Source organism: Apostichopus japonicus, chromosome 1 (genome assembly GCF_037975245.1).
Source record: "Apostichopus japonicus isolate 1M-3 chromosome 1, ASM3797524v1, whole genome shotgun sequence".
Lineage (NCBI taxonomy): Eukaryota > Metazoa > Echinodermata > Holothuroidea > Aspidochirotida > Stichopodidae > Apostichopus > Apostichopus japonicus.
Window position 1 is genome coordinate 5,325,646 of NC_092561.1, and position 27,648 is coordinate 5,353,293.

Here is a 27,648-nt window from a genome sequence, read left to right on the forward strand (position 1 = left end):
CAAATGGTTTTGTGTACATTTGCACTCTTATGGATCGAGACTTGTAGACTTGCAACAAAAGACTTCAATAATTTATGGGTCCTTAGATTTGTGTAAACCCATAAAACACTTCAGCGCCGAATGGGCAAGCACCGTCCAACATTCCAGATGACATTTGTGCACAAATAGAATTACAGCCCGTAGTAGTGTGTGTACTGTACAAGAAGTAATGGGTGGCCCGACGTGTTGGCCCGATTTGAATTATGCACAGCCATATAGTTTATGTATATGAGTTTGTTAATGAGAATAAATTAGTAGTAATTATAAATGTTTAGGGCTAAATTTCTTTTGTTTACAGTTGAAAAGTATTAAGCTACAGTTTTACAATGTGAACATGAGATTGACAAATTCAATTCTCAGTTTCTGGTAAGTTTCTGGCGTTAATATGTTTTTGGATTAAATCAATCCGTTAACAGATCTCTGACAGTTAATGTGATGTTTAATTTATGCATAAAACTTTGCTTCAAGTCTCTTTTGTCAATATTACATTGAACCTTTAATGCATATCCTGTAATTTATTGCACATCAATTTTGATGTCAAATCAACATAATTGTAATATTTTTCATGGTACAGTTTGTGCTCTAAATGCTCTGTGACAATTTTATTTCCTAAGATTGGCATGGCATGCTTCTAAATTAAATTTTGAAACAAGTTCGAAAAGTATGACAATCAACTCAGTACTGTAACATCAATGAAAAGATGGGTTAATTGCTTAATACTCAATCTCATTAATAAACGTGTTTTCATGAAAAGATTTTTAAAAAGTAGGATACTGGGGTTGAAAGTAGATCAAGTTGTTTGGCTTTCTGGCCAGGCACATGCATTCATTTTATTTGGTGATTTTGCTTAAAAAGTAATAGCAATGGTTGTTAATGGTTGCATTCAAATCTGACAAAGTGATTGACCATGTGCAGACACTTTTGTAACAAGTAGTAGCCTTAAGTTATATACCTTTTATTACTGTTATAGGTACTGTGTAAACACAGTAAACTGTATGGAGACCCTTGGAGTGAAAACTCACAAACTTACCTTGTTTACTTGAAATGGAACTGCAAGGGGTTATAAATTTATCTGGTAAAGCATGTAGCAAAATGCCTAACATGCAACATGCATTGCAAGGCAAATTATGCAAAAACATCCTACTTTCTATGCAATTATTTAATGTAAAAACAAACAGGTATCTTTTCTATATTACTGCCATGCATGGCAGTGACACAATCAACTTATTTGTTTTAGGGGATGGGATGGGAAATATAGTGTTATATGTGATGTCATGTGGAAGAAATTATGTTAAAAACGGTGTTATGGAGCCTAGATGAGAAATGGTACTTAACAGACTTTTGAAATAATGTTGAAGAAATTTTTCATTTCAATTGAAATGGTAGTGAGTTGGATATCCAGAACAATGAAAAAACTTCCAGCCTCCACCGGGATTCGAACCTGGGCCTCCCGCTTTATATGCGCCCACCCTCACCACCTGGCTATGGGCGTTGATTGTATATCCAGTGTGTTCGAAACCGATAAGGAAGGTCGTAATTCCACTGTAGGCATTTGTATATATATATGTTTATATATATATATGGCACATAGTCGGTTCAAAAGACTGCTTTACAACCACATTGTACAATAATACAGGCAGGACTAAACCACGTCAGCACACTAAACATTGACAGTGAGTAGTATCCATGTCGTTACATTCCTATCTGTATCATGTGTACCTCGGTACGATCGACTATCCCATTCCATCAGGAACGTCTTTGACGTGACTCGTTAAAGATTCATTTGGTCAGAGCCTGTGCAGGATCCCCTCAGAGATGTAATTGGCTTGTCCACATACTTGTCGTCTCATGGCGATGCTAGTACAGGTCTTCAGAACCCATCACTGAACTGCAGACGGCCTGCGTACGTACGTACGAGGGTAGTTTTAACGAGGGAAGTTTAACGAGGGAATGACTTACACCTGTGCTGGCGACATCCCTCGGCTTCTAAGGCATCCTACAATATTTCAATTAGGGTCTTAAGTGGTGGAGGCTGAACTGTTAAAGCAGTATATCATGGTTTCTCTGAATCTGCCTCTAGGCTGTATATATATATTTTGAATTATTGGTCCATAATTTAGATCATATACCAGTAGCAATAGTAATTAATAAAAGAAGATGTTATCTGGAAGATGGGTTAGATATTAATCACGTGACTATTTTTTTACAGTTTACAGAAATAATCCTAACAGTGCAGGCATTAATATGTGCACATTATTTCATTTTTAAGATAAAATGTGCATCAGGTTGTAATTAAACTATCAAAGAATTTTGTGAGTTGGCAATTATCTGGCTTAATCAATAATCATGTTAAAGTACTGAAGAACCCTTTGTAAATTACCTTTCTAATATATATTCTGTGACCACCATGGTTGGATTTCCCTGTAGAGAGATCCAAGAACAGAAAACAACAGAAATTTGTTTGTTACAGTTTATAATGTTTAGAACTTGTAGGGGACATGAAGAATGTTTGGAAAAACACATAGGGAAATATTACCTTGCATGAGGGTGGCTCAGTGTACAGACGATCTATACACTGTATCATTTGGTATGATGAACAGAAGTAAGGGATGATACATTCATGTTATACATTATCATATTTATAAAGGTATGTATCATTTGTATTAAAGGATCCATGGCTTTAGGCACAAAATATCATTTGGATGTGTTGTGGTCTAATTATATTACATTGCTATCAGTGCAGAAAAGAGCCTTCAACAAGTGAGGCCCATCAATTGAAGTGGCTGGAAAGTCTAAGATGTGGACCATTGGGTCAGTTCCTCCAACCATAGTCACTTAAAGCGTGTTAAATTTGACAACAAGATGTGTCATAAACAGCAAATGAGTTGATTGTGATAGTAAAATGAATGTCATTAATTACACATTAACACCACAAAACATAAAGACTGGCAAATCGCTCGCCATATTTAAGAAAATTTTAAAAACACATCATTTTAGTTCTCAGCGTGATTTTGTCACATTTATATACTCATGTTTTTATCTAGACTTTTACTTTTGTACAACTCTATTTTATATGTGCTTATCCTTTGTTTTGTTTTTATAGGTTTTTGTCTGTTTTATAGTCTTCTCGTGTTTTTAGATTTTTGTGTTCGTATTTTACATACTGTTTAATTTTCGTTTATGTGTTTTCTAGACTTTTTATTCCTTCGATTTCTCTGCCTTTTTATTTTTAAAAATTTTTTTTTTAGGTTTTGTAAAGCACCTAGAGGCCTTTTTGTATTTGGCGCTATATTATGAACTTATTTATTTATATATTATAAAAAAGCTTTATCTTAAAGGAGAAGGAGGTAATTAAATCATCATCAGTTGACCCACCCCACCACTCCCCTCCCCCCCCCCCCATCGGAAGAGACTTAGACGCAACATTACATACAAAATGTAGCCTTCCAAAAATGCCTTGAGAAAATTTATATCACAACCCAGTGGTGGTTGTGATGTGCATTTCACATAGAGAGGATAGTAGACTTAAATGGCATTGTCTAAAACTTGAATGACATTACACTCAAGGTTAAACATGTGACAAATGTTTCAATAATTTATCATCAATCATGCTATCCTTTCTTTGTTTTTTTTTCATGGTTGAGACATATTTTCCTAATATTGTTTCTAAAATGAAGCACTAAATCATGTCACCTGACATTGATATTTATAAAATTTAATATTCACCAAAAAATGTACTTGAAAGGGGCACATAGAACAAATACTAAGAGAATGTTTTACCTCCTGGTGGCTTCACATATTTTTATTATTGAGTCTGTAGATAAGACTTTTACTGAGCTGCATTTTGTTTTGGGGGAATCAATTTGCTACAGTGTGATAGTGCCATCCACAACCATTGGAGAAGTTTAACATAGGAAGGTACTATGTTGCTGTAGTCTGTTAGCACCATCCTCTACCATTGGAGGAAATTAAGATATGAAGGTACTATACTGCTACAGTCTGATAGTACCATCCTCTACCATTGGAGGAAATTAAGATATGAAGGTACTATACTGCTACAGTATGGTAGTACCATCCTCTACCATTGGAGGAAATTCAGATATGAAGGTACTATACTGCTACAGTCTGGTAGTACCGTCCTCTACCATTGGAGGAAATTAAGATATGAAGGTACTATACTGCTACAGTCTGATAGTACCATCCTCTACCATTGGAGGAAATTAAGATATGAAGGTACTATACTGCTACAGTCTGATAGTACCATCCTCTACCATTGGAGGAAATTAAGATATGAAGGTACTATACTGCTACAGTATGGTAGTACCATCCTCTACCATTGGAGGAAATTCAGATATGAAGGTACTATACTGCTACAGTATGGTAGTACCATCCTCTACCATTGGAGGAAATTAAGATATCAATGTACTATACTAAATTTCAAATGACATTATGCAATCACCAATTAGTTATATATGTTGTAATGTTGTCAGTTCATGGGAATGCTGTTCATAACATAGGAGTTGCCTTTGAATTAATTCAGTGGCCTACATCTCCAGTGGGGGATTCAGCCTAAGCTACTGTACCTGATGCGGCGATTAGAGCAAAAGGAAAATTTTTTGGCGGACAAATACTATAACATTGATATGATGATGGGTCAAAGGAAGGGGGTGTCGGCCTCCCCTTGGGAAATTTTCTACAAGTAAAAATGACAGAGAAATGCAAAATGGTGTTATTATTTGACAAGTATGGTACGTTTATACTGTAACTATGGCAGAAATAAATGCACCAAAAGCATGATGCATCCCCTTGGAAACTGTGTTTACTCATACATATAGGCCTATAGTCTAGGCTTATTGTTGGATGAGCACCAGATTTGGGTGGGGAAACTTGGTGGGGGGGGGGAGCTGCAGGTAAAAGAAACACGTCCAGATTCTAATGCATTTCATGTTTCTAATACAAACGATAAGCCTAGCTCTAGTTTGGATAAGTAACAGATATGGTTGGGAGGACAACTGGAGGTGGGAAGGGGAAAATCAGGTGGAATTTCTCCTCCATCCACCCCCCCCCCCCGTAGCACCACCACTCTACATTGATTAGTTTTGATGACACATTAGTGTAAGAACTGGGCCTCACACATGACTGGTAATGATATATGTTTAAAAGGATGGATTTCACTTGTATAGCGTCATTATGTCCCACAGCTATAAAAAATAGAACTGGTGGATACCTTGGAATCTAGCTAGGAGCCAAAGTGGGCTCATCGGTTGGATCAACATTGCATGTCAATGAAAGTGTGGATGTTTAGTGAGATTGCAAAAACCCTGGACAGAGATTGTTGTGAAGTATTATTTCATATATGTTCATTTATGGATCAATAAATCAATCCTTGTTTTGGATAATGTTATCAATACTGTATATCTAATTTATTTATCATTCAAAGCATTTTTCATATTGTGCACGTGACATGTAATATTCTTGCATATATATACCATATTCTTTTGAGATCAGGTTAGACTCAAAACAACACTTACCTCATTAGTTGTACTTTCCTTTCCTCTTACTAATTATTTTTTGTGTGTCTAGTTTGTTTTTGTAAAATGCCATAACTTGAGGCGTGGCATCGATATCTGTATATTTTACAATGTACAAAATTTGCTGAACGTGTCTAAAAGTGCTTGCTAGACAATTTGAGACCCGACTGTGCAAATTTAGTTCTCAAAACAGCTCAGTGGCGATAAAATCAGTTACATTACTCAAACATGTAAGTAAGGACAGCTAGGTGAAAGGTCTAAGCAGTAAATTATGTTTAATCCTTGACCATCAGTGACTATTTTACTTTTATTGGACATGCAGATAGTTCTAAGCACTTTGTAAGTGAGCCATCCCTGAGCTTGATAGCATCTCAGAACCTGAGGAACGTTTCACCTTCAGCTGTCTTGCTAGAGATTATTTTGAATATTCAGCTATAGTAATTAAATGATTAGAAGCAATAATTAGAAGCAAATTTGTATATGCATTTATCTGTAATATATCTTCTTTCTCTTTCTCTTCTTTCTCATAGGAGACATAGAAAAGAAAGAGGTGAAAAGAGTGAAGGTTCCCATTCAAAACGAGATGCAATAATACGAGGGGATAAAATAGAAGAGGAGGTGAGAATTTAGCAGAAGACATCTTTTCACTTCACTACTCTCTTAATTGCCCCCTTAACCTATGCACACCTATCTATACCATCCCCTATTCAATGGTAACATTCTTGCACTGCACCCCCCCCCTCATGGGTCCGGGGTCTAAGGTCACTGACCTCTTCCTTCCCAATCTACCATCCAAAGATCTTAGGCTTGTTTTCCAATTGGTTTTTCAATTTCACGCTTGGTATTACGTACGTTCTTGTGGTTTTGGCGATGTCAGGAAGAAGTTCCATTGATTGCAGAAAGTACAACAAAGTCGCTGCTTTTAGTATCGTCATTCATCGTTGCTGCCGTGCAAAAGTTCCAGCGACTTCAAAGGGAAAGATGGATGCCAGTATCATCCAGTAAATATCAGTGAGCCAGATGACAACAGTAAACTCTTTAAAAGTCATCAGTATATTGGGCAAAAATTTTAGTATGCTAAAAGTTGCATAAAGATTTTGGCAAAATATTTTCTTTGAAGTTCTAACTCTCAGATGACCAAAGACATCAAGGTGTGTTCAATTAGAAACTGAAATGCCTCACTCTGGATAAGTGCGTTGAGGATCGCAGTATTAGCCTGCTTGTTAAAATTTGAGCATGGGTGCCCATAGTTTGACATTCTAGCATATCTTGGAGTAACACTCATGACCATTAAGAAAATTTTACTCGTGGAATATCTTTGTTTTACATTTAAATCTGAGGATACCATAATAGCACTGCTTCCCAATAATCCAACATCGCTGTAAATCCAATATAGATGAAATCTACTGCATTGGCTTCTAGCAGAGTGGAACGACATGTATGTGAAACGGTATAACCTTCCCCTTCCCCCAACACACCTGTATACAAACACACAATTCATTACAGAAGTCAAGCTACCAAAAACATACCATCAATTCTGTAAGTGCACACATTCCACCAATTTCCTGTTATAACATATTGTTCGACTCTGAATTGTTGAACCCGCAAATTTTACAAAATTGTTCGCATATTTCCTAAAACAATTTTTGATACCAAATGTGTAACATTTCACAGTCTGCTTTCATTTGTGAAGGTTGAAGAAGGTTTGAAGTCGTGTCTAAACATGAGAAACAAATCCATCCAGGCATACCACTAGCCATTATGCACAGTACAGTACATGCCTGAAGGTGTTAATTCTGACTGTTGGTCTCCTAGGGAATGCAATGTATATTCCCTAAAGAAAAAAACAATGTCTGCTATCTATAAAATCTTGACAAAGTAGAACTTTAGAGTATGATTTCAAAAGATCAGATTCGGTACATCTGGTTTTGTGGATCACCGACTGAGCTGTTATACTAGAATAGGAATCAATATTCATTGAATTCGAAACTTCAACAAACATTTATTTCCACCCTCAAGCATTTGCCATTGCAGAGGCTTTTAAAATTGTCTGAACTATACTTCTAATTAATAAAGTCGCGGAATAATTTAGAGACACCTTTCTCAACGTGAATGGCTTCCACAGATGCGTACATGGTATATAAAGGTGGGAGGGAGGACATCGAATGGGATCTGTAAATGGCTAACGGTTATCACTGAAACATTGATTCGGTAGAAGCTTAAGGCGCTTGTTAGCATTTTACTGAAAATAGCTGTGAATACAGAACAAGTCTGAAGTTTGCTATTTTGCGCAAAGAAATCTGACATATTTCTTGAACCAACCTCCAATCATGACTAGTGCTTCACTTATTGTACACATAGCATTAAGGTGTTTGTAGCCTGTATGGTGTGACATCAAATTACATCACAGAGTGAAGCTTCTCATTTGGAAATTTACATACATTTTGCAAACATTTTCAGGTGTGTTAAGTAAGATAATGAATTCCACCATTAAGGGCACAGATGAGATATGGATGGATTAGTTTTGAAGGCTTGACATAAAGAACCTTTGTTTGACTAACATTATAAGTTCATATTCAAGCATTTGCACCTTGCACACCGTTCCATGTTGTATCTGAAAACCCTCTTTATATATTACTTTATTTAGCCTACTGTACATTCACAGGGAGTAATTTACTGAACTCAAACTTGTGTTCGTATTTGAAGGTGTTGCACATTGTCTATTATACAATGATATGATTCCTGTGCCCTTCTTTGTATGTTACTTTATTTAGCCTACATTCACAAGGAGTAAATTACTGAACTCAAGCTTGTGTTAATATTTGAAGGTGTTGCACATTGTCTATTAAAAAAAATTATAAGAATCCTATGCAAAAAAACTGCTATAAATCTCTGCACTGTATGACAATTTGCTATGATACCAGATAATACACATCAGTTAATGAGCAAAGAGAAAATATAATGTCCACATATTTTTTTGCTCTAATAGAGGGTGCTATTTTGGTATTGCTTCATGACATTGCCATTTATCATCTTAAGAGCTGTAAGTGGTTTCAGTTTATTGGTGGAGTCTCAATTCAAGATAAAATCACCAAACCATCAGCATGTTATGAGCGATGAATGTCTCAGGCGGTTATTACTTTTATTGTTTGTCTCAACTACTGTACTTGCACTCCCAAAGTCAGAATATCTTCATCATTGTAATGCTCATTAAATTTCTCTCCCCTTAGCAATGACGTAATCTTTAAAGTGGAAGGTAAATTAATGTCGATTTGTTGTGAATTTTGTGATCAGATGTTGTTGTTTGTTGATATTGTTTTTGCAGTAACTGCATTTCTCACATTCTGGTCTTTGTAGTGCGATATATTTTACTCACTTTGCATTACAACTTGCATGCCCATATATTAATTGTATTTGAATACATGCTAATTGTGCAACTAAAGCAGTTCAAAGAGAAACAAACAGATGTATCACCACTATAACCTAGAGTATATGAATGTTAATATATGTATTTCTCTAACCTCTTTCTCATCTCTTCAGTATGCACACCAATATTTCTAGCCTAGTAAAATTGGTAACATAATTTACAGTACATTTGCAGGGTTCTGCCCAGGGTGGATTGAGTGCCGGCAGGACTATCTAAGCGGAGCGCCACCATCGGTTGGCGTGGAGCGTACAAGAAAATTTTAGGTTTTGGAAACGGAAACGGCCCTTCCCGAGTATTCTGAGCCACATGTAGACAGCTTTGAAATGAAATCTCATGTCTGGAATGTTTCATAATTAATGAAAAAAATTTAGGACAAATATCTGGAGCACCAGAGTACAGACCAGCCGGTGGTGCCTATTAAATAAATCATTCAGGCTGAGATGATAATTTTAGATGGACAGTGAGTGAGAGTCCACTCCCAAATAAATATTGTTTCCATGTTCTTGTAGAAAACGTAAACTCCGCAAAATACAATTAGTTGTGATTTTGTAGTTACGTGAGATCCGTTATAACCGCCGAGGTGGTTAGGCTATTTGCTATACACTTAACTATGGTAGGATATTATTTTTTCGGTATTTTTGGAAATGCTAGAAAATACTTTCTTTTCCCCCCGCACTTAACACCAGATGTGGTCTTACGGTATATTCATAAATGGATGTACTAGAGCCTTGTTTACATGACATTAGTTGCATTTAGTACGATATGCAAGTTTGGCGTGAATTTTTCGAAAGTGTTTCGCTCGATCTTTCGTAAAATTTGAAAGGTGTAGCCTACCACCTTTCCGTACACAATTGGTACACAATTGATTTTCAGTTTTTTTTCTCTATACAGTCAAGTGAATAAGTTGTACATTGAGTATAAACTCATCGCGAATGCAAAAAACGATGCAGGGATTTCCAGCAGACAAATGTTTTCTTTGCGGGATTACTGAGTCAGTTGAAGGGAATCCCGCACCTTAGTGGGAACACTGAACTGAAGTCAAATTCATACGAAAGAAAACGTTTACTAACCAACATACAATACAAATATAAAAGAACGTGGAATGGCAATATTGTTCAAAACATTTCCCGCGAGGCTGATTTATTACAGCAACCTTCCCGCGCTGGGCCGTGGGTGTCCGTGTGACACGTATACCCTGAAGCTTGCGCAATTGCCATTGTAAGTGGGTTGGGGGCACATCATTACTCGTTGGTATTGTGACTAAAATTGCGAGCACGCTCTCTGAACATTTTCCTTTTGTTTCTGAAACTTTTCTTGTGAAATTTTACTTTTCGTTTTTTTTTATAGAAGTACTTATTTGTCCTTTGTGTTTTTTTTTATTTTTTCGTCCGTTTTTTTTTTCTATTTTTTTTTTGTCTAATTTTTTTTTTCGCCAGCCAGGCTGGATTTCCCGCGAGCATCGCGGATTTCCCGCGAACCTGGTTCGGACTGTTCGCAAGGTTTTCCAGCCCTTGTCACTCGTGCCTAATGCAATATGATGTAAATTCACCCGCTACGAAGGTTAACGGCCGTATGTGTACTAGCTAGCTGCATAGTGCCTGTGTCTCGCGCGATAAAAATAGATAAATGGAACTATCAAAAGTACGATCGGGAGTTGGAAACGGAAAACAGTCATTGGTCTGGAATGCGGAACTCTGGTATTTTTTACTAAGTATGACACTGTGATGTGTTGGATATTTTGAACAGTTATGAACTGGATTTCCCCTAGTCTCAAACAGATTGTTTCTGTACGTTCGACCCTCCGGCTATGGAGCTGTTTTTTGGAGTTCGTATCGAAAATAAGTGCCGGTCGGAAAAGTCACTCAGGCAGACTGTGGCGGTCGGTAATTCAGCGTGCTGGTCGGGCCCGACCGGTGCCGACCGGCAGCGGCAGAACCCTGCATTTGTTTTGGACATATGATGAAGAAGTCTTTCTAGGAACTAAAAACACTGATGCTGTTCACTGTAGCAGATATCACTTTTCCTTATTGTTCCAAATACTAGAGTGAAGACTTCATCAAGTCTAAACATGATGGCACAGAACAACTACATGACAAAATTGAATGTTGTATTTTATGTCTTTTATTTTATATTTTATTATCATTTTTTATATATATATTATTTATAATTTATATATTTTTTTTATATATATTATTTTTTGGACATTTCTTTAAGTTGCTAAAATGATTTTAAACGAAAATCAACACTAGTATTGGCATTGCTTTCACACTAAATATAAAATGAAAAATAAGGGTCGGGAAACTAAAATTCTTTTTAACTTTGTGGCATTTTAACATATTCAGCACATCAATGGCAAAATGATACAGTAGTCCATTTACACGTCGTATTAACCAAAATGTCCAAAGAAAATGATTTCTGATAAATATGTTCCGGAGAGTATTTCATAGCAAAGTATAATTATGTAAAATAATGATGTTGGTTGATTTTGCTTCTCTTTTAAGTGATACATACTTGGCACGTGCGTATCTTTACAGACACATGCCGTGGGAAAAGCTACTAGTATGGAGTCTGCTGTGTGTATGGATGTATGATATCGTTTATATTATTAAGTATACAAAATGTATCTTTAATGTACAGTATGCTACCTTAATTGACTGCCCACAATCACATAAATACTGATGAAAGTGAAATGCACATTGTAGCCAGTGTGCTGGCTGTACCTCACTGATGTGTTATTGTTAATCAGTTTATTTCACCATAGACCATGTTAAACAGGTGAAATTAACAAAGCTGTAAGAGACGTTCTGCATGAAGATCATGATGCCAAAATAAATTTGCAAACCTCTGTCTGCAGCTGTGACATGAAATTATCTGATTCCAATCAACACAGTACTTATGTCATCTGAAAAGACATAACTAATAGAAATCTCCCTTCATTTTACATAAGTTCTGATTCCACTTAAAGCTGATTTACATGTCAGTTGGTTAAGTTATTATTTCAACTGTAAAATTTGTATACAGTATGGCTGGTATTGTTGGTTTTATTCTTGGTGTTAATATGTTTATTTGTATGTTGTTAAATGTCTGATGTACTAGTTGTGTATATGTACTACAAGCAAAAGTATTTTCTAGTCATCTACACATATAAAAGATATGATGCTGTAGGTGAGAAATCAACTGCAGCTTATTGTATGATACAAGGATGTTAAAGCCTAACATTGTGGGGGTTTTGTAAGCCATTGTTTATCTTTGATGAAAAGTCTCACTTTCCACTGGTTAACTTTCCTCTTGATATTAATGTATTATTAATGTTGTTATTATTGTTAATGTTATTATTATTAATATTAATGAATAACCTATCAGTGGAGGTTGACAAACTGAACAAGATATCTTCAGTGTTTCTGTAATATCAGTTCTTACAGTGCAGTAGACATGGCTCTGGGTTCTAATGTGTGTGATCTATCCTGTTAACAGATCTCCGGAGATTTTGTATAGCAAGTGCGTTAACAAATGTCAATCTATGTGCTGGCTGTGAAAATATGTTTAGAAAGATCTCATCTTCAGTAATTACAAAGAATCACAGGTCCAGTATATTCCAAATTAAGCCTAGTATATTCCTTTCTAGAGATCTTGAATCCAATTTTTTCTCACGCTCAAGCTTAAACTGAGTTTAGTTGATGATCTTGGAAATAACGTCAGAGAAGCTTTCTGATTGCTTGACAAGCAAATGGTTGTTATATTGCCAAACGAACTGTGGGCAACATTTCATTAGTTAAAATGTGATAGTTTTGAGTGGAAAAAAACTGTATGTTAGTTTGAATGTGTCACATTACTGTATGTGCGAATTAGGGAATGTGTAGGTGCATTAGTTTGCCCAGAAGTGTCTGTCAGGGCTTCCTCAAATTAATTTTCAGTGATTTCAGAGACTACAGCTCATAAATTTTTGCAGAACTGGATATGATCCGATATGACAGCGTCGCGTATTATTTTAGGGCATGGCTGGAGGTCCTCATTAGTTTAATTGTCTTACAAGTTTCCATATTTTGATGTGAATTAAGTATGTTTCACCCCACCCATTGTTTTAGCAATAAGGATCATTTGGGCCTTTCCTGTTGGTAATATTAACTAAAAGCTGAAATCTACTGAAGATGTAGAATGTGCTAAAAACTTTGCCCATTTCTCAACGGTTGAGGTTTGACAGTCATGGAACTAGCAAATGTCTCCAGTTGCTGTGCTAAAATTTCACAAATATTAAAGTAGGTACAATTGTGTTTGAATATTGTGCTTGTAATATTGAAGAAATATACCTTTAAAACTTCTAAAACTGTATATTATTGGAATTTTACCAGGAAGGAAATATTATGTATGGAAACATCAAACTTGTTTCATGTTACAAGATCTGTTGTGAAGTGTTTCAGATTGCAATCTGCCCCACATCATTGTAATGTTATAATACTTTTGTGTGAAAGACCATGTTTCTCCATCCATACAGATTACAGTAGGTGTAACATAGGCCAATATCCAAAGACTTAGTTTCAATCAATAAAAAGCATCAGCTACTTCTATGAAAGTGACAATAAAGTATCTGTGACATTCCAATCCCAACAGGAATATACTTTTCATGTAAAGCTTAAAGTAACCAGCTCACAGAAGCATTTTGAATCCATTTTAATCAATTTCTCCATATGCTATTTGATATTTAAGTCCCATAGCAATGTAATTATTGGCTGGGCTTGATCAGGTTTTCAAGTTTGGTTTAAGCATGTGACTTTAAAGTACATGTCTGTGTGACACAATGTTGAGAATTACAGTATATCTAGATGAGTTAATATAAGTTTATTTTAAGCTACACTTGATGAAAAAGCTGTCAGGGCAGTTTTGGCAGTTTTAATCTGATCAATTGAAAATTTACTCCAAGTTTAACTCAGTGGGATTACTGTAGTTACAAACATTGTTGACCAAATACAAAAAAGATGTTTTAAATTAACAGATATGACAGAAGATTTACCTCAGTGCTTTAAGTAAATGGAATGTATTCAGACTTCTGTATATATAGGCCAAGAGGTACTGTAGTCTGTAACTCTTCCAGCTTTCCAAATGAATTAAAGGGATACACACATACAATATGTATCAGAGATATGGCTGTCTCTAATTAAGTCGCATTTTCAGATTTATTAATAACATATCTGTACAGTCAGAATTTACAGTAAACCACAACTTGAAGAAGATAATTGTTTCATTTCTTTAGACTGTCATTTTAAATTGATAGTTTTTGGAGTGGAGTATTTTAGTACTGTTCTATTCTGAACAATTCACAGTTCACTCTAGGAACAATGTTGTACTTTACAAAGTGTACATATGTATACAAGTTCCACAACCAAAGTTGTGTTGAACGGACAGGATGTACCTAGACAAGCTTTAAAGTTTTTTATTAATTATTGAAGAATAAGGCAGATGTTTCTATCATTTATAGATCTTACAACAAAGTTAATACCACAACTATCTTCTTGTTTTGTATTTATTATTAAAACATAACGTGCATAAAAATTATTTTCTACAGAGTCTCGTTGGAATAGTTTATTGTTCATATAGGCAATAATTTGCCTATCATAGTTCTTATGTGTATTCTTCAGATCAAGAAATTCTAATTTACATACCAATAGAGAATAATACCTCATATTTGTTACTACATCTTCTTAAAGCAGACTTTTTAGTTAATCTTGTTACATACTCAACTATTGCCATTTGTTGAAAACTGTAAATAAGCTAGTTGAGACCGTTTTGTACTTCGATCAACAGTAATCTCTGTTTTGAGTAATTGTTTGGTACAGGTTTGTTAAATGTGCAACACCTCAACCCAACAATGGCTGCTTTAAATTCTTTCAAACATGTGTAAAGTATTACTTCGTCAGCCTAAGAGCCAATAACCTTTCGCATAGTTCTGAGGACTATCCAATAACATTTCAGTCTCGCATTTTGTTCATATCTAACTTTATCCGTGATTGCACCAACTGCTGTCTTCACGTTGTTTATGCATGAACGATCTTTATTTTCTTTCCCTGCATGCAGTTTGACGACTTTGAAAATCAGGAAACGTTCCGATTGAAACTGAAGCTGGCCGAGGCCAACAATCGTATATCGTATCTTGAGGCACAGCTGATGTTACTAAGACAAGTACTAACAAGTCTTCTTTTATTATTTAACCTTTGATATTGTCTTTGTTGTTGTTGTTATTGAGCACGGTCATTACTAATTATCATTACAGATAATATTTCACTTAATGTGATATGATGCTTGTGCCACATGCAAGCTGTTTTGAATCTTGTGATCTTGACTGGTTTAAACATTTTCCTATATGTCATCTAAATCGTTGTCCTGTTTCATAAATATTTCTTGCTGTGAACTGTATATTTTTTCTCTCGATGTCACGTCCATTTAAAACCAGAGGTTTTTCATAAAAGAGGGGTGAACAAATCTCTTTCACTTTTAAATTGTTATTTGTTGTGATGGAAATAATTAATGAATGACAGATGAAGTTAATGATATTATATTAAATAAGACAAGAATTATTCTAACGCTTTGGGAATGTTAAACAATTAAGCATTGCACCCTCAATGTGGGCTGACTGCAATCTGAGTCTCGAATATAAGGTCCCTCTTGTACCAGGTACGATAATATTGCAAATCAAGAAAGTTTATTTCAGAACACTTTGATTTTGTGGTAATACATCCTTGTTGGTTTTGGCATTCGCAAGACAAGCAGGTTTGTTCACAATAACTGTGATAGCAATTTACAGTTAAGTTATGTTATGAGCTGTATGCTTTTAAGGGAAATTCATTATACAAGTTTAAGCATTGTCTTATAAACGAAGGTTTCGAAGAATAAAAGATTTAACTGTTATCCAATTTAGACAGCATTGTCTTGATATTTCATCCATTATGAAAAGAGCATATTGGAATGGAGACATGTTAATTTGGAAATTAAAGAAAAACTGTCAGATTGTCAAGTATTCATGTTGTTTTTAAAAATAAATGCACTACATATCTCTCACTTCGTAATCAACAAGCATAACTGATTAAATATAAATAAATTACATTCCTTAGTAATAGCAATTTTATACAACTTGATTGCAGTTGATGATGCTTTGAACCGAAGCTTTCAAAACGATTTTGATAGAAAGGAATGATGTCATTGATTTCAAACATTGATAAACCAATCACCATCTCAAGAGTGGGATCAGGACAAAAAACAGACACAGCATCAAGATGACGTCAATTTTTCTATTCCCTTGAAGATCAAATAAAGGTCTTATAATGAATGTCAAGCAAAGATCGAAACCAGTGATTTACCCTCCCATTTATCTCAAAGCCATGCTGGCTGAAGTAGGTCTGTGTTAATGTGAGATGCATAACATCACTGGCATGTCAAATCGATATGCGAGGGAAAAGAGTAAAATGAAATAACATCTCGTTGAAGGCCAGGAAGTTTCTCCTCTATCAAGTGTTGACTTTGATAAGAATTTCAAGAGGCATTATCTCAATTACATTCTACATGAAAGCAGTACTCACTCTGTCAATTAAAAGAGATTAACAGAAGGTCAATTGAAATTAGAAAATAAGCTGAAGAAAGTTCTTAGGTCTTGACATAACTAACTGGTTTAGGAGTTGGTGTTTGACATTGACCAGGGAGCATCCATTCAAAAACAGCTTTTTCCTCATCTAGTGGTATTTATTAAAGTTAACCAACTTTAGTTGGCCACCATTTAATTGGGTTAAAATATCATAGAAAAGATGGTATGGACATCTGCAACCCCAATTCTCTCTATATGTTTGATTTAAGATGATGAATCATTACAAACAAATAATACACAAAGGGGACTTAAGATTATAACATAGTCTAATGAATAATAATATCATCTTACATATATGGGAAGAAATATATATTCTGATTCCACATAAAAAATTCTCAGGTAGAAAAATCATAGTGTGATTTGATGTTATTAGCTGCCAGGAGAAATGTCAATGTCAGAGTTAACATCATCAACTGTTAGAAAAATATATCATAGTCTAATTTAATACCAATTCTCAGGGAGAAATATCATCTGATTTAACATTAGCAACCGTTAAGAACAAATATCGTCAGACCCACTTTTACACATTATCTTACACAGGCTCTTTAGTGGATAAGCAGTTTGCTAAAACAGTTTTTGTTATATTTCATTAACTAGAAATATCCTATCATGATTAAACATTCTCAACTGTTATAAAGAAATAGCTTAGACTACAGTAGTGTTATTTAATTTTATCAACAGAGTTGAACTGTTAAGATGACAAATCATAGCCGGATTTAACATTCTCAACAGAAAGAATGAAAAATAAAACAGTCTGATTTCTGATTTATCACCAACTCTCAAGAAGAAATATTGTCAGATTAATATGAGCTGCTCAGTAGCAAAATCATTGGTTTAACATTATTAACCATGAGGTAGGAAAGCATTGTCTGATAAAGCATTTTCAAATGTTAGAAAAGAAATGCCATAGTCTAGTTGAATATTATCAACTGTTTAAAAGAAATATCATTGTGTGATTATTATATTAATAACTGATAGAATTAAAAGAAATATAGTCAGGTTTAACCAACAACAAAAAATCGTCAGAAAGAAATGTCAGTCTTATTTCACATTATAATATATAATATATGTAAGGCATTTATATAGCGACATAACTAAAACGATATTCTATGGCGCTTTTTTAAGGAAAAATAAAACAAACAAATGAACAAGACAGAAAAAGAGGATTACTTAAAGGCTTCATTACAGAGAATTGTCTTCAGAGCTTTGTTGAAAGAGAGAAATGTGGATTGATTAGCAACCGAAGACGGCAAATCGTTCCACAGCCTGGCCCCAGTTACAGAAAATACATGGTTGCCAAACTGTCTTGTGCGGGTGGCGGGAAAGTTTAAAGTGGTAGCAGATATGCATCTTATGCGGTATATTATCAATGTTAAGAAGAAATTTCATAACATCAACTGTTAGAATGAATATGATATATACTATATCTTGCATTTAACATTGTACTTCTTTTTATCGTTCTTGCTCCCAGGATAGTAGGGAACAGAAGGAGAGACTGGATCGTGTCGAAGAGGAAAAGAGAGCCTTAGTTAAAGCCATGGGCCAACTACAGGCGACCTGAAGATGTCAACCATGTGCCAACAGAGTGCCCTCTTTATTTTCATTTTTTTTATCTATCTTCCCTAAATTATTTTGGTTGTTCTTCCTTGTGTTCTGTACATATTATGGGATCTTATAACACAAGTTTTAGACAGTGCTCCTGAAGGCACAGACCTTTTGATGATGTAAGGTACCCTGGAAATTTTGTATTTCTTCTTAATCTGAAGAAGTCTTACAGTGGTTATGACAAAATAAACTTGTTTCTACTACCTTTCTTTTTTTGAAAGTCATTTGCAGATAAACAAATATAAGAGTGGAATTGAAATCAAATTGAAGTTGAAGGTTAATTTTCTTCTTCTGAATTCTGATGTGCATAGAATGTGTAGGCTACCTGCCAGCAGTACAGGTATGTTGAGATTAAAACCCATGAGAAAGTTGTTGTCTGTAAATTTGACCTTTCTTTGATATGCAGTGCTTAATTAGATATCGGATACCTCATAGACAGTTTTGCTTTCACAAACTCCATGAAAACGGTTGAATTCCAAGGATGAAATGTTAGCAGGTTTAGTGATTGTACATAAACTTCTCAAAGTATCTTTCACTAGTTTTTTTTCTTTATTCAATTTCCCCCTGTATTATTCTAGCTTACCTATGAATGAATAAAGTGGAAAGAGTAATTGCTTTAATATTTTGGAATTAAAAAAAAAACCATCACATGAAGAAAGCAAAAGTTGTAATTGTCTCTAACTTTGGTTTATTTGTTATACAATGTTTAATGGCTGTTTTGTTTTTACTATCATAACACATAATCAATTCTACAACTCATCTTAACTGATACAAAAATGTCAAATGTCCAGTCCAAAATGGTGTACTTGGTAAATTTGGCATGTCCAAGTACCTATTTACCATTGAATTTAAGTTGCTAACTTTTGACACTTTGTAAAATGAATAACTAACACAAGCAGATTAATAAATACTGGCTGTGTATATGCCATAACGTTTGAGACACTTAAGCCATTCAAAATGCAGTATACATGTGATTTTTGACTAATTACCAAAACAGAGAACTATATTAGAGCCTTAAATCATCATGACCATCACAATTTCAGAAAAGTATCGCTTAAAATTGCCTTTGGTTTTTTTGGTAAATTTAAGGTAACACATCAGTCTTGTATTTAGACAGTTTAAATTCCCAGTTAAACATGGCTGTAGAGTGTACACAAGAGTATACACGAAAATAAGTAACCTTAGACAAGTAGTCACATGGAATAACCAGTAATAGATGGACCTTCACTAGAGCTGATAGTTTTGCTCTCTTAACATTCAGATGTCTTCTTTTATAAAGCTTCTTTATAAAATGGAAGAAAATGAGACATGTCCTACAAAGATTTTCCAGTTTTGGTGAGTGAAGTGGAAGAGTTGTGATGTTGTTACAGTACTTGTTCCTACTGTACACGATATGCCAAATACTTTTATCTCTTGTGATAGAAGTAATATTTTACCACTTAAGAAAGTCAAAATTAGCAAGGATCAAAATTATTAACATTAGCAATAAAAATGTTTCATCTATGCAATCATTCAAAAACAGTGGTGTCTGTCTTTCTAAGCTTGTCATAGCTGAAGAGCAGTAACAACCAATGAAACTATTATTTAAAACCTCCATGTTTTGGGTACCTGTCAATAAAACTATGTCAGGCAGCTCATCTTTCTTTATTTCTTTATGCACTTAAATGACACCAATAGAGATAGCTCATATATTAACACCCAATCAATTCTGATAGAATTGATAAGGCAGTCTCTCCAACTTGTCAAACAATATAGGTTTATCGAAGACTAGACTTAATTAGACAGAGGAATGCTGTTACTGTATTGTACATCTGTCAGTCCTGATACTGTCATTGAAAGAAGAATCTTCAAATAAAGATTGATGCAAGTTACAACAACATCATCATACCTGAGTCAAAGGTTTCAAGAGTGGACATCACAACATAAATTTGAATTCTTTAGATTGCATTTTCTATCAATTCATTTGATTCTGCATGTGTGGTCACTGGTCTTCAAAAATGCTGAGAAAATTAAGCAAGAAAGCCACTCGAACAAGATTAACAATGGTCAATATAAATTTCAATTGTTTGTTGGATGAGCATTCAAACTATATTTTGGCAGAAGTTGGAGTTGATGTGGGGTTTGAAGAGACTACTATCCATCTGTCCACAAATGAAATGTTTTCCTTTAAAAAGTAAGTGCAAAGTAAAGAACCTTGTTTGGTTTCTATGAACAGTAAAATTTCAAATTCTGTTTAAATGTACTGCTCCAAAACTAGACAGCAGTAACTAAAATAAAGAGCGAAACAAAATAAATAAAATAGTGTATTGGAAAAGATGAATTTCAAAGTACAGTAATTGATATTATACATTGCTATTGTCTGAGACGAAATGATCTTTGAAAGTTTAATCACCTAAACCATTTCTTCATGCTGGAAGATTTTGGCATTGTTTCATTAAATGCCACATTTCAAAATATGTTTGTTTTCTTGGTACTCGCATGTATTGTTTCATGATTTTCAAGAATGTTGATTCATGGTCAGTATATTAAACTAACAATGGTCTGTGGTACAATTAATGTAATAGGCTGTAGTAGATAATTTTGAAACACAAATGGGGAATATGTGGTCTCAAATTAAGACCAAAGAAATTGCCAAACCATGCTTTTTATTTCATTTTTATATGTCAATAATTCGCCAAACAATAACCAAAAAAAAGTATTAATTGATCCTTCTGGACTTGCCACTCTAGTATAGCTTAATAGCTAGTTCGTAATTATTTCATTGAATCTGCCATTTTGCACCTAGTCATTTTTCATACAAGTGATTCCCATGCAGGTAAAAAGAAAGTATGATTAAAATATGAACAACTTAACTTTGTGAGGAATGATCGACTAAAGACATTTTAACAGTGTAAGCTGGAGATGTGTATGTAATAAGATTAGATATTAAAAATGCTTGATTCATAGTAAATGCTACTCAAAAACTATCCTATGTTTAATCATGCTTACATTGACTCTTTAACCACATAAATGAAAAAACCTACAGCATGTTATAAATTTGGAAAATGGATTTAACAGTTTCATAATTTTCCCATCCTGGTCAAATGTTATACAGTCAACTTGCAAATGTAAACTGTCACTTAAAGCTGCCCAATTTTTGTTTGCTTGGACACTGACCCCAAATGCTTATTCAAAGTAACATACTAAAGCCTAAACTACATTTACTTCATCTCACATTGACCCTTCTCCACATTGATTTAGAAAGTGAACCCTCTCTTGCATTATGCCTCTGGAAAAGGATGTAAAATGTTCTCTCATTTGAAATTTCTCAACCAATATTTGTACCTTCTCACAGTTAGAAATTGCAATTTTCAAATGTTACCTTGAGAAAATCAGTCCAGACCATCTGACTGAGGCACCTGATGAACCTGGAAATGGATGTAAATTGTCTCATAATTAGATGATCCTAATCAAGTTTTGTACCTTTCATAATGAGAACATGTAAATTTAATGAATTATTAACATCTAAAATTTGAGAAGTATCAGCTCAAAAACATTTAGTGAGTCACACCACCTTTACGGATAATACTTTCTATTATTATGAACTGTTTCTTAAAACCTATCCTATTTTGATGACTCTTGTCATGACGTTTACCGCATAAGTTAAGACAATGAGACTGAAGAACACCTAAGAAACCTTGAAGTGGATGTAAATGTTGTCTCATTTTAAGCATCCTTAACCAGGTGTTGAACCGTTCCTATAGTTAAAACTTGTAAATTTAGTGAATTATTAGCAGAGTTAATGTTTGAAAAGTGTCAGTCAAACAATTTTTACTGAGTCACACCACATAATATTTATAAATTTCTATTATTGACCAGAAATCTCTTTCATTTTCATATCTCTTTTGTTCTACTGTGCAACTAACCTTTTTTTATTATCTTCTTTCAATTGTGCAAAAGATTTGTCACCAAAGAGTACTATTCAAATTATTTACTGTGGTTGGCAATTCTGTCGTTATGTCTAGTATTCAATGCAAAAGCAAGAACATAAAATAAGTAGAATAAAAATCACATCAATCTCTTGTTTTCAAACAAAAGATTTGTACTTATTATTGGAAAAATATTAATAATATCTGTATCTCAGAATTTCCTTAACAAGATAAACTAAAAAAATTATACCTCTCACATTCTTTTATTGCTCACCAATGGAACTTCATCAGCAAAGATTTAATTAAATGGGAGATAAATGCAAAGAGGATCTGTTCATATTTCTCAAATATACCGGTCGTTTATAAACTCTGTTAACCGATATTTTGTTCAGTATTTTAATTATTGACATCTTGAAAGAAAATAAATATGTGACAAGGTATGGCCTGTTTAAAATGATATCCTAATGCGTATTCATCATTGGGATTAAAGATGTCATCTTGTTGGCATTATTCAGGTGGATAATTTGTATTTTATCATCGCAATATTTTCTTTTCAAAAGGTCTTACTTTCTTTGCACATGGTTGTGATTCGTTCCGATGAAGGGAGATTCTGTGAGATAGTCAAGTGAAGGTATCCTTGAAGTCTTGTATAAACCAATTTCTTTTCTTTGTGTATAAAACTAGATTTAATTTGATAGTTTTATTATGAAATCGGGTGTAGCGATGAAGCTTTGTAGTGCAAACCAGGTTGTGTTTTGAGGTACCCAAAAATGTATTGTATTTAACAAATTGTATTGTTTCAACAAGATGGTGTTAGAATATCCCCAGCTAGGAAAATGTATGCAATTTTTTTATTTTTTTTTTATTTTTACTATTTGTTGTGCTAAAAAAAAAGGTATTTAAATTACTTTTACTCCTAACCGGCTGCAAAAAGCAGTAATTTAAATTTCTTAATTATAATTTGTTGTCTCCTGAAGATGTTGCCATATAACCCAATACTTGCACACACATGTAGAGTAGTACATTATATAAAAGTATTCATCAAATCCTGGACTGATAATGCCGGGAACATATCAGTGAAGGAAGGGGGGGGGGGGGGGTTAAAGCTCTTACTCTCCTTACATAGAGCCAGAGAATGGAAAAAAAATCAGAGTAATTTCTCTATTTGATATGTATTTTTATGCATCAAATTTGCTTCAACAAAACAGCTTCTGTGGGCTTTACCCTGGTCTTCGATCAGTGGCTCAAGTCCTGTTATGACTCATGCCCTTTCTCAGTTAACAGTTTACCCCCCCCCCCCCCAACAGTAATAACTTCATATATCACTGAAATGTCAGACTATTCTGATATCTTTTGCATATTCTCTGGTTTCATCATTTCAGTGGTGCTATTAGAAATGGAAAAATAAATAGGAAGGTAAACTACAGTTTCAACCAGTTCTTGAAGTCAGCATATTTTTAATGAAAACTGCTATTTCCAAAAAAAAGCTACATATTTGCTCTCCTGTGCAAATTTTCCAGCACTTTTTGATGTTGAATATTTACAAAATTTTGACAATTTGTTGTTGTACAGTTTTTCACCATGCTTCATTATTCCTCCCCCCCCCCTCTCCCTTTTCTTTTTACTGAATAGAGAGAAAATATGTTCATTGGTTGATTGATAATAGTTTTAAATAAACTCATATACATTATTGATATTTCATCAAACCAAAGGGAAAATCAGCAGTACTTAAAGTTATAAAACTTGTTGCTTTTTTTTCCAGACGTTTTGTTTCTGAAATTTTGTAATTTGATGAGTAAACCTAGCCAGAAATCATCTGATGATGGAATGGCATCCCCTATCATCCTCGAACACTTTAGTCAGTCGGTAGTGTTTATTTAGAGATTGAGACATATCCGTCATTCGTCATTGAGAAAACGGATGCAGACAATTATCCGGTTACCCCTACTGTATTTTGTTAACTTTACGTGGAGTTATTCAATATATTTGCATTTTGCAGTGTATCTCTACACCTTACCCATGAATCATCCGTAGAGGAGAGCTTTATTTACATATGTACCCCCTGATTGTTTTATTGTAAGTGTGTACACATAATGTGTGACGTGGAAATAAAATATGTTATTAATCAAATCATTATCTCTTTGCATCCAGCTGGCTTGGTATATTTTCTCCATTGACATTTTTTTTTTGTCACTGGCAGATATTTGTTACAATGTAACATTTCAAGCTTCCGAGTGGTTGCATTTGTTTGACAAGAGAGACATAATGTGAGATAAAAAGAGTACATTTGAGGCAACATCAAAGGCTCATTTGTAACAAGCATCTTTATTTTAAGGTCAATTTTACCCCGTTACCCAGTGAATTTCATGACTCCGAGTCGTGCTGTTGACTTGAGTCAGTGTATTATCTGTAGGGTCGGGAAACATGTTCAAGTCACTTGACTATGAAATATATATAGCCTACTAATCGACTTGGGCCAACACTGGGAAATGAACATGTGGCATTATTTTATTGTGCTCATGTCATTGTTATTAATAATGTTTCCTGTTCAATGCAAACAACATGAAATTTAATAGCACTTAATGTTTGCATTTTTTTATGTGCGGCTGACTGCATATGAAGGACAATGACAGAGGTTACACCTATAATGTTACTATATCTATCATACACTATTCTGTAACATAACATAAACTTAACTATTGATAGACATTTGCTAGTTTTTCTAATATTTAATAATTGTTTCCACATTAATTCATTAGTTTACCTACTCAACATTCACAAAACTTTTATGTCTGCTATGACAAAGCAAACCATACTCACATGATAGAAAGATTCGAATATACAAAAAGATGTTACTATAGTGCCTTTGTACCTGATAGAAAAATTTGCACTTGGAACAGTCAAGTTTGTTACTGACCTGTCAACTTTTCACACCTCTCTAGCAACCAAGCCATGTACTAGTTCCACGACAACTTTAGTTACAATTGGCCTACTGCAGGTTCGCAAGTCATTGAGCCTCTGAGGAAGATCGTGCTAGGGTCGACACATTCTTTTACACATGCTCTTAAGTGGATAAGCAGTTTGCTTACAGTTTTGTGTTTTATTTATTTCAATTAAAATATCGGCAGATAAACTAATTTAGTTTAGTCAGCCTTTTCAAGTTCATGAATCAATCGGAAGATGGTGTCTTACTTGCTGCTCCCTCGTCGTGATGTACAGTGGAATTACGATGGATGAAGCTAGGCAATATTGAAAACGCCGGTTGTTTATATGAGATATGGTAGCCTATACACCATGGACAGAGATAATCGACATTTGTGTTAGACTCGTGTTTTATCCGCTATCATATCATTAATAAAGTAAATCGAGCTAATCAGCTCTAAAATCTATTGGATAATGGTAGTAGTGGCAATATTAAAGTATCAATATTTTGCCTTGTTTTTAAACTTTGAAATTTCAATGTTTCTCTTTTTTGCTCTGCCTCGTATGAAAATTGGATGAAACTGTAGGTTACTTCATACTAACACGTGATGAAATAAAAATGATATAGATTTACCGGACAGCTTACAATTTCTTTCAAATGCCAAAAAAGCACCCCCCCATTTTTTTTTATATATATAAATAATAATAAAAACATGACAAAGGCTTACATAAACTGGCATATCCCTCAAATTATAACAGTACCAGTGCACCTAATTTTAGGCTACGTACAGTAACTCGCTTTCTGTTTTTGCTAACCTTTGCGTATATGTTTTAGTGCATGCATGACCTTATTACTAGCCTGTACTCTAGCCATATTTATATTTTGGTGCCGTCTTGTTGTTGTGAATAATTGAAGGAAACAATTTCTGGTCATAATTTATTAGTCATTTTTTTGTCTTTTCAGTTAAGAAACACACATAACACAAATACGGTTCAATATTTGTTAAATATTTTGAGATTTGCAACTTGAAAATGTAGTGCGTGCTTTGTAAAATGAATTCGAAAAATAAAAAGGTGAGATACTTTCTACATTTCTTGTCAATTTTTCCTCCTATATTATTTACGACGTAGGCCTATTTGAATCGTACTATAACACCAGCATGGAAAACGGATCGCTATTTGTCACTGTTGTCCTGTAATTATAAGCATCTTAATGGATCGCAATTGCGCCTGAAACGTTTAGTTCACATTGAAGGCTTAATGAATTGTGATATCCTTTTTTTCTTTGAATATGTCTCCGTTAACCAAGGAGTTCAGGAAATTTATACCGATCTGAAGAATATTGGAATGGTTTTTCTGCTTTACTGGACATGACCAAATTAAACCACGTAATATTTTGCAAGTGGCGGAGGCAGGTATACTGAACATATCAGCATCTTCAGCTGTGAAGGACAATTTAACGGCCACAGTACAAGGATTTCAAAACCATAATAACTTTAAGCGCACTAATATTTGTGTCAAGAAAAAGTCCCTTTGTCAAGATTGAGAACTTTTATATCGGGCGATTTATGATTTAAGGCATCAGTTGAACAATTTTCCACCTTCAAATTCGAAAATAATGACATGGCACATCCCCATGGCAAACTAAGAGTAATGTTATAGCGTATTACCGTAGTTCAATCAAGAAAGTAGGACCCTAAATATTTGAGAAAAGGCATTGAATGTTACATTAAAATGCCTGTTGCTTCGGTTGTAGTTAACAAAACTGAGATGATAAGTAGAGGGCGGGCAACGGGGGAACGGCGAAGTTAATTATTGGAGGAGACTGAATGTTGAAAGAATTACGGTGCGAACGACATTGAAGTACATAAGTGATAATGCCGAAATGGTTATGTACCCTGTCTGCAATTTTGTCCTAAAAATGAGGGCTATACGGCGATAAAAAAGAAATGTATAAAAGTGATGGCAGTAATCACATATTGTTTTCAGGGCCGATCATTGAAGGAAAAAAATCCGGAGGGTGCAACCAAACATCGAGTTCACAAAACCAGTGAACCGTCCAAAGAAAACACCGGTTTAAATTAACCCCCCCCCCCCCACACGGTTTTATATTAGACTATACAAGCCAGTCACTTTAATTGAGGAATTTCAGCTGATTAAAGAGTCATTTCCAAAAGTGAACTGATAGCTTTGTTTAGCGGATTACAACGTATCAAAATTAATACTGATCCTTTACTTTAACCACCTGTAATATTAATTGATAGATACAAGTTGCTGAGAGATAAGTTGCTGTAGCATCTCAACACTAATGAAGACGGTAACGATGTTTGTATAGATATGAACGTAACGTTATTCTAGTGGGTCTTAATGTTCTTCTCATGCGGATGACTTCATTCAGGGCGATTTTTTGATATATTTAGTGATAATGGGCTTCACCGTATAACTATAAACAGCAACGCATTTCAAGTACATTCAATCGCACATTCAATAAAAAAATCTATTGCATAGGTTCTGGTAAAATTTCTAAACCAGTTTGTTCCTATGAATCAAAGATATTTTCCTCATAAAGCTGTGCTGACCCTTAGA

General features: G+C 34.5%; 1 protein-coding gene across 2 annotated transcripts in view; it reads left to right on the plus strand.

Moving 5' to 3' along the window:
• The window catches only part of LOC139964534 (uncharacterized), a 50,506-nt gene extending 24,355 nt beyond the window's left edge, over positions 1-26,151 (plus strand). The window contains exons 4-6 of one of the 2 annotated variants that reach the window (XM_071966214.1): positions 6,101-6,188; positions 15,067-15,171; positions 18,099-26,151. In XM_071966214.1, the coding sequence (XP_071822315.1) occupies positions 6,101-6,188; positions 15,067-15,171; positions 18,099-18,188 (283 nt within the window). In that variant the 3' untranslated portion in view covers positions 18,189-26,151. The other variant, XM_071966297.1, reaches the window with a different exon arrangement.
• The last annotated feature ends 1,497 nt before the right edge of the window (positions 26,152-27,648 follow it).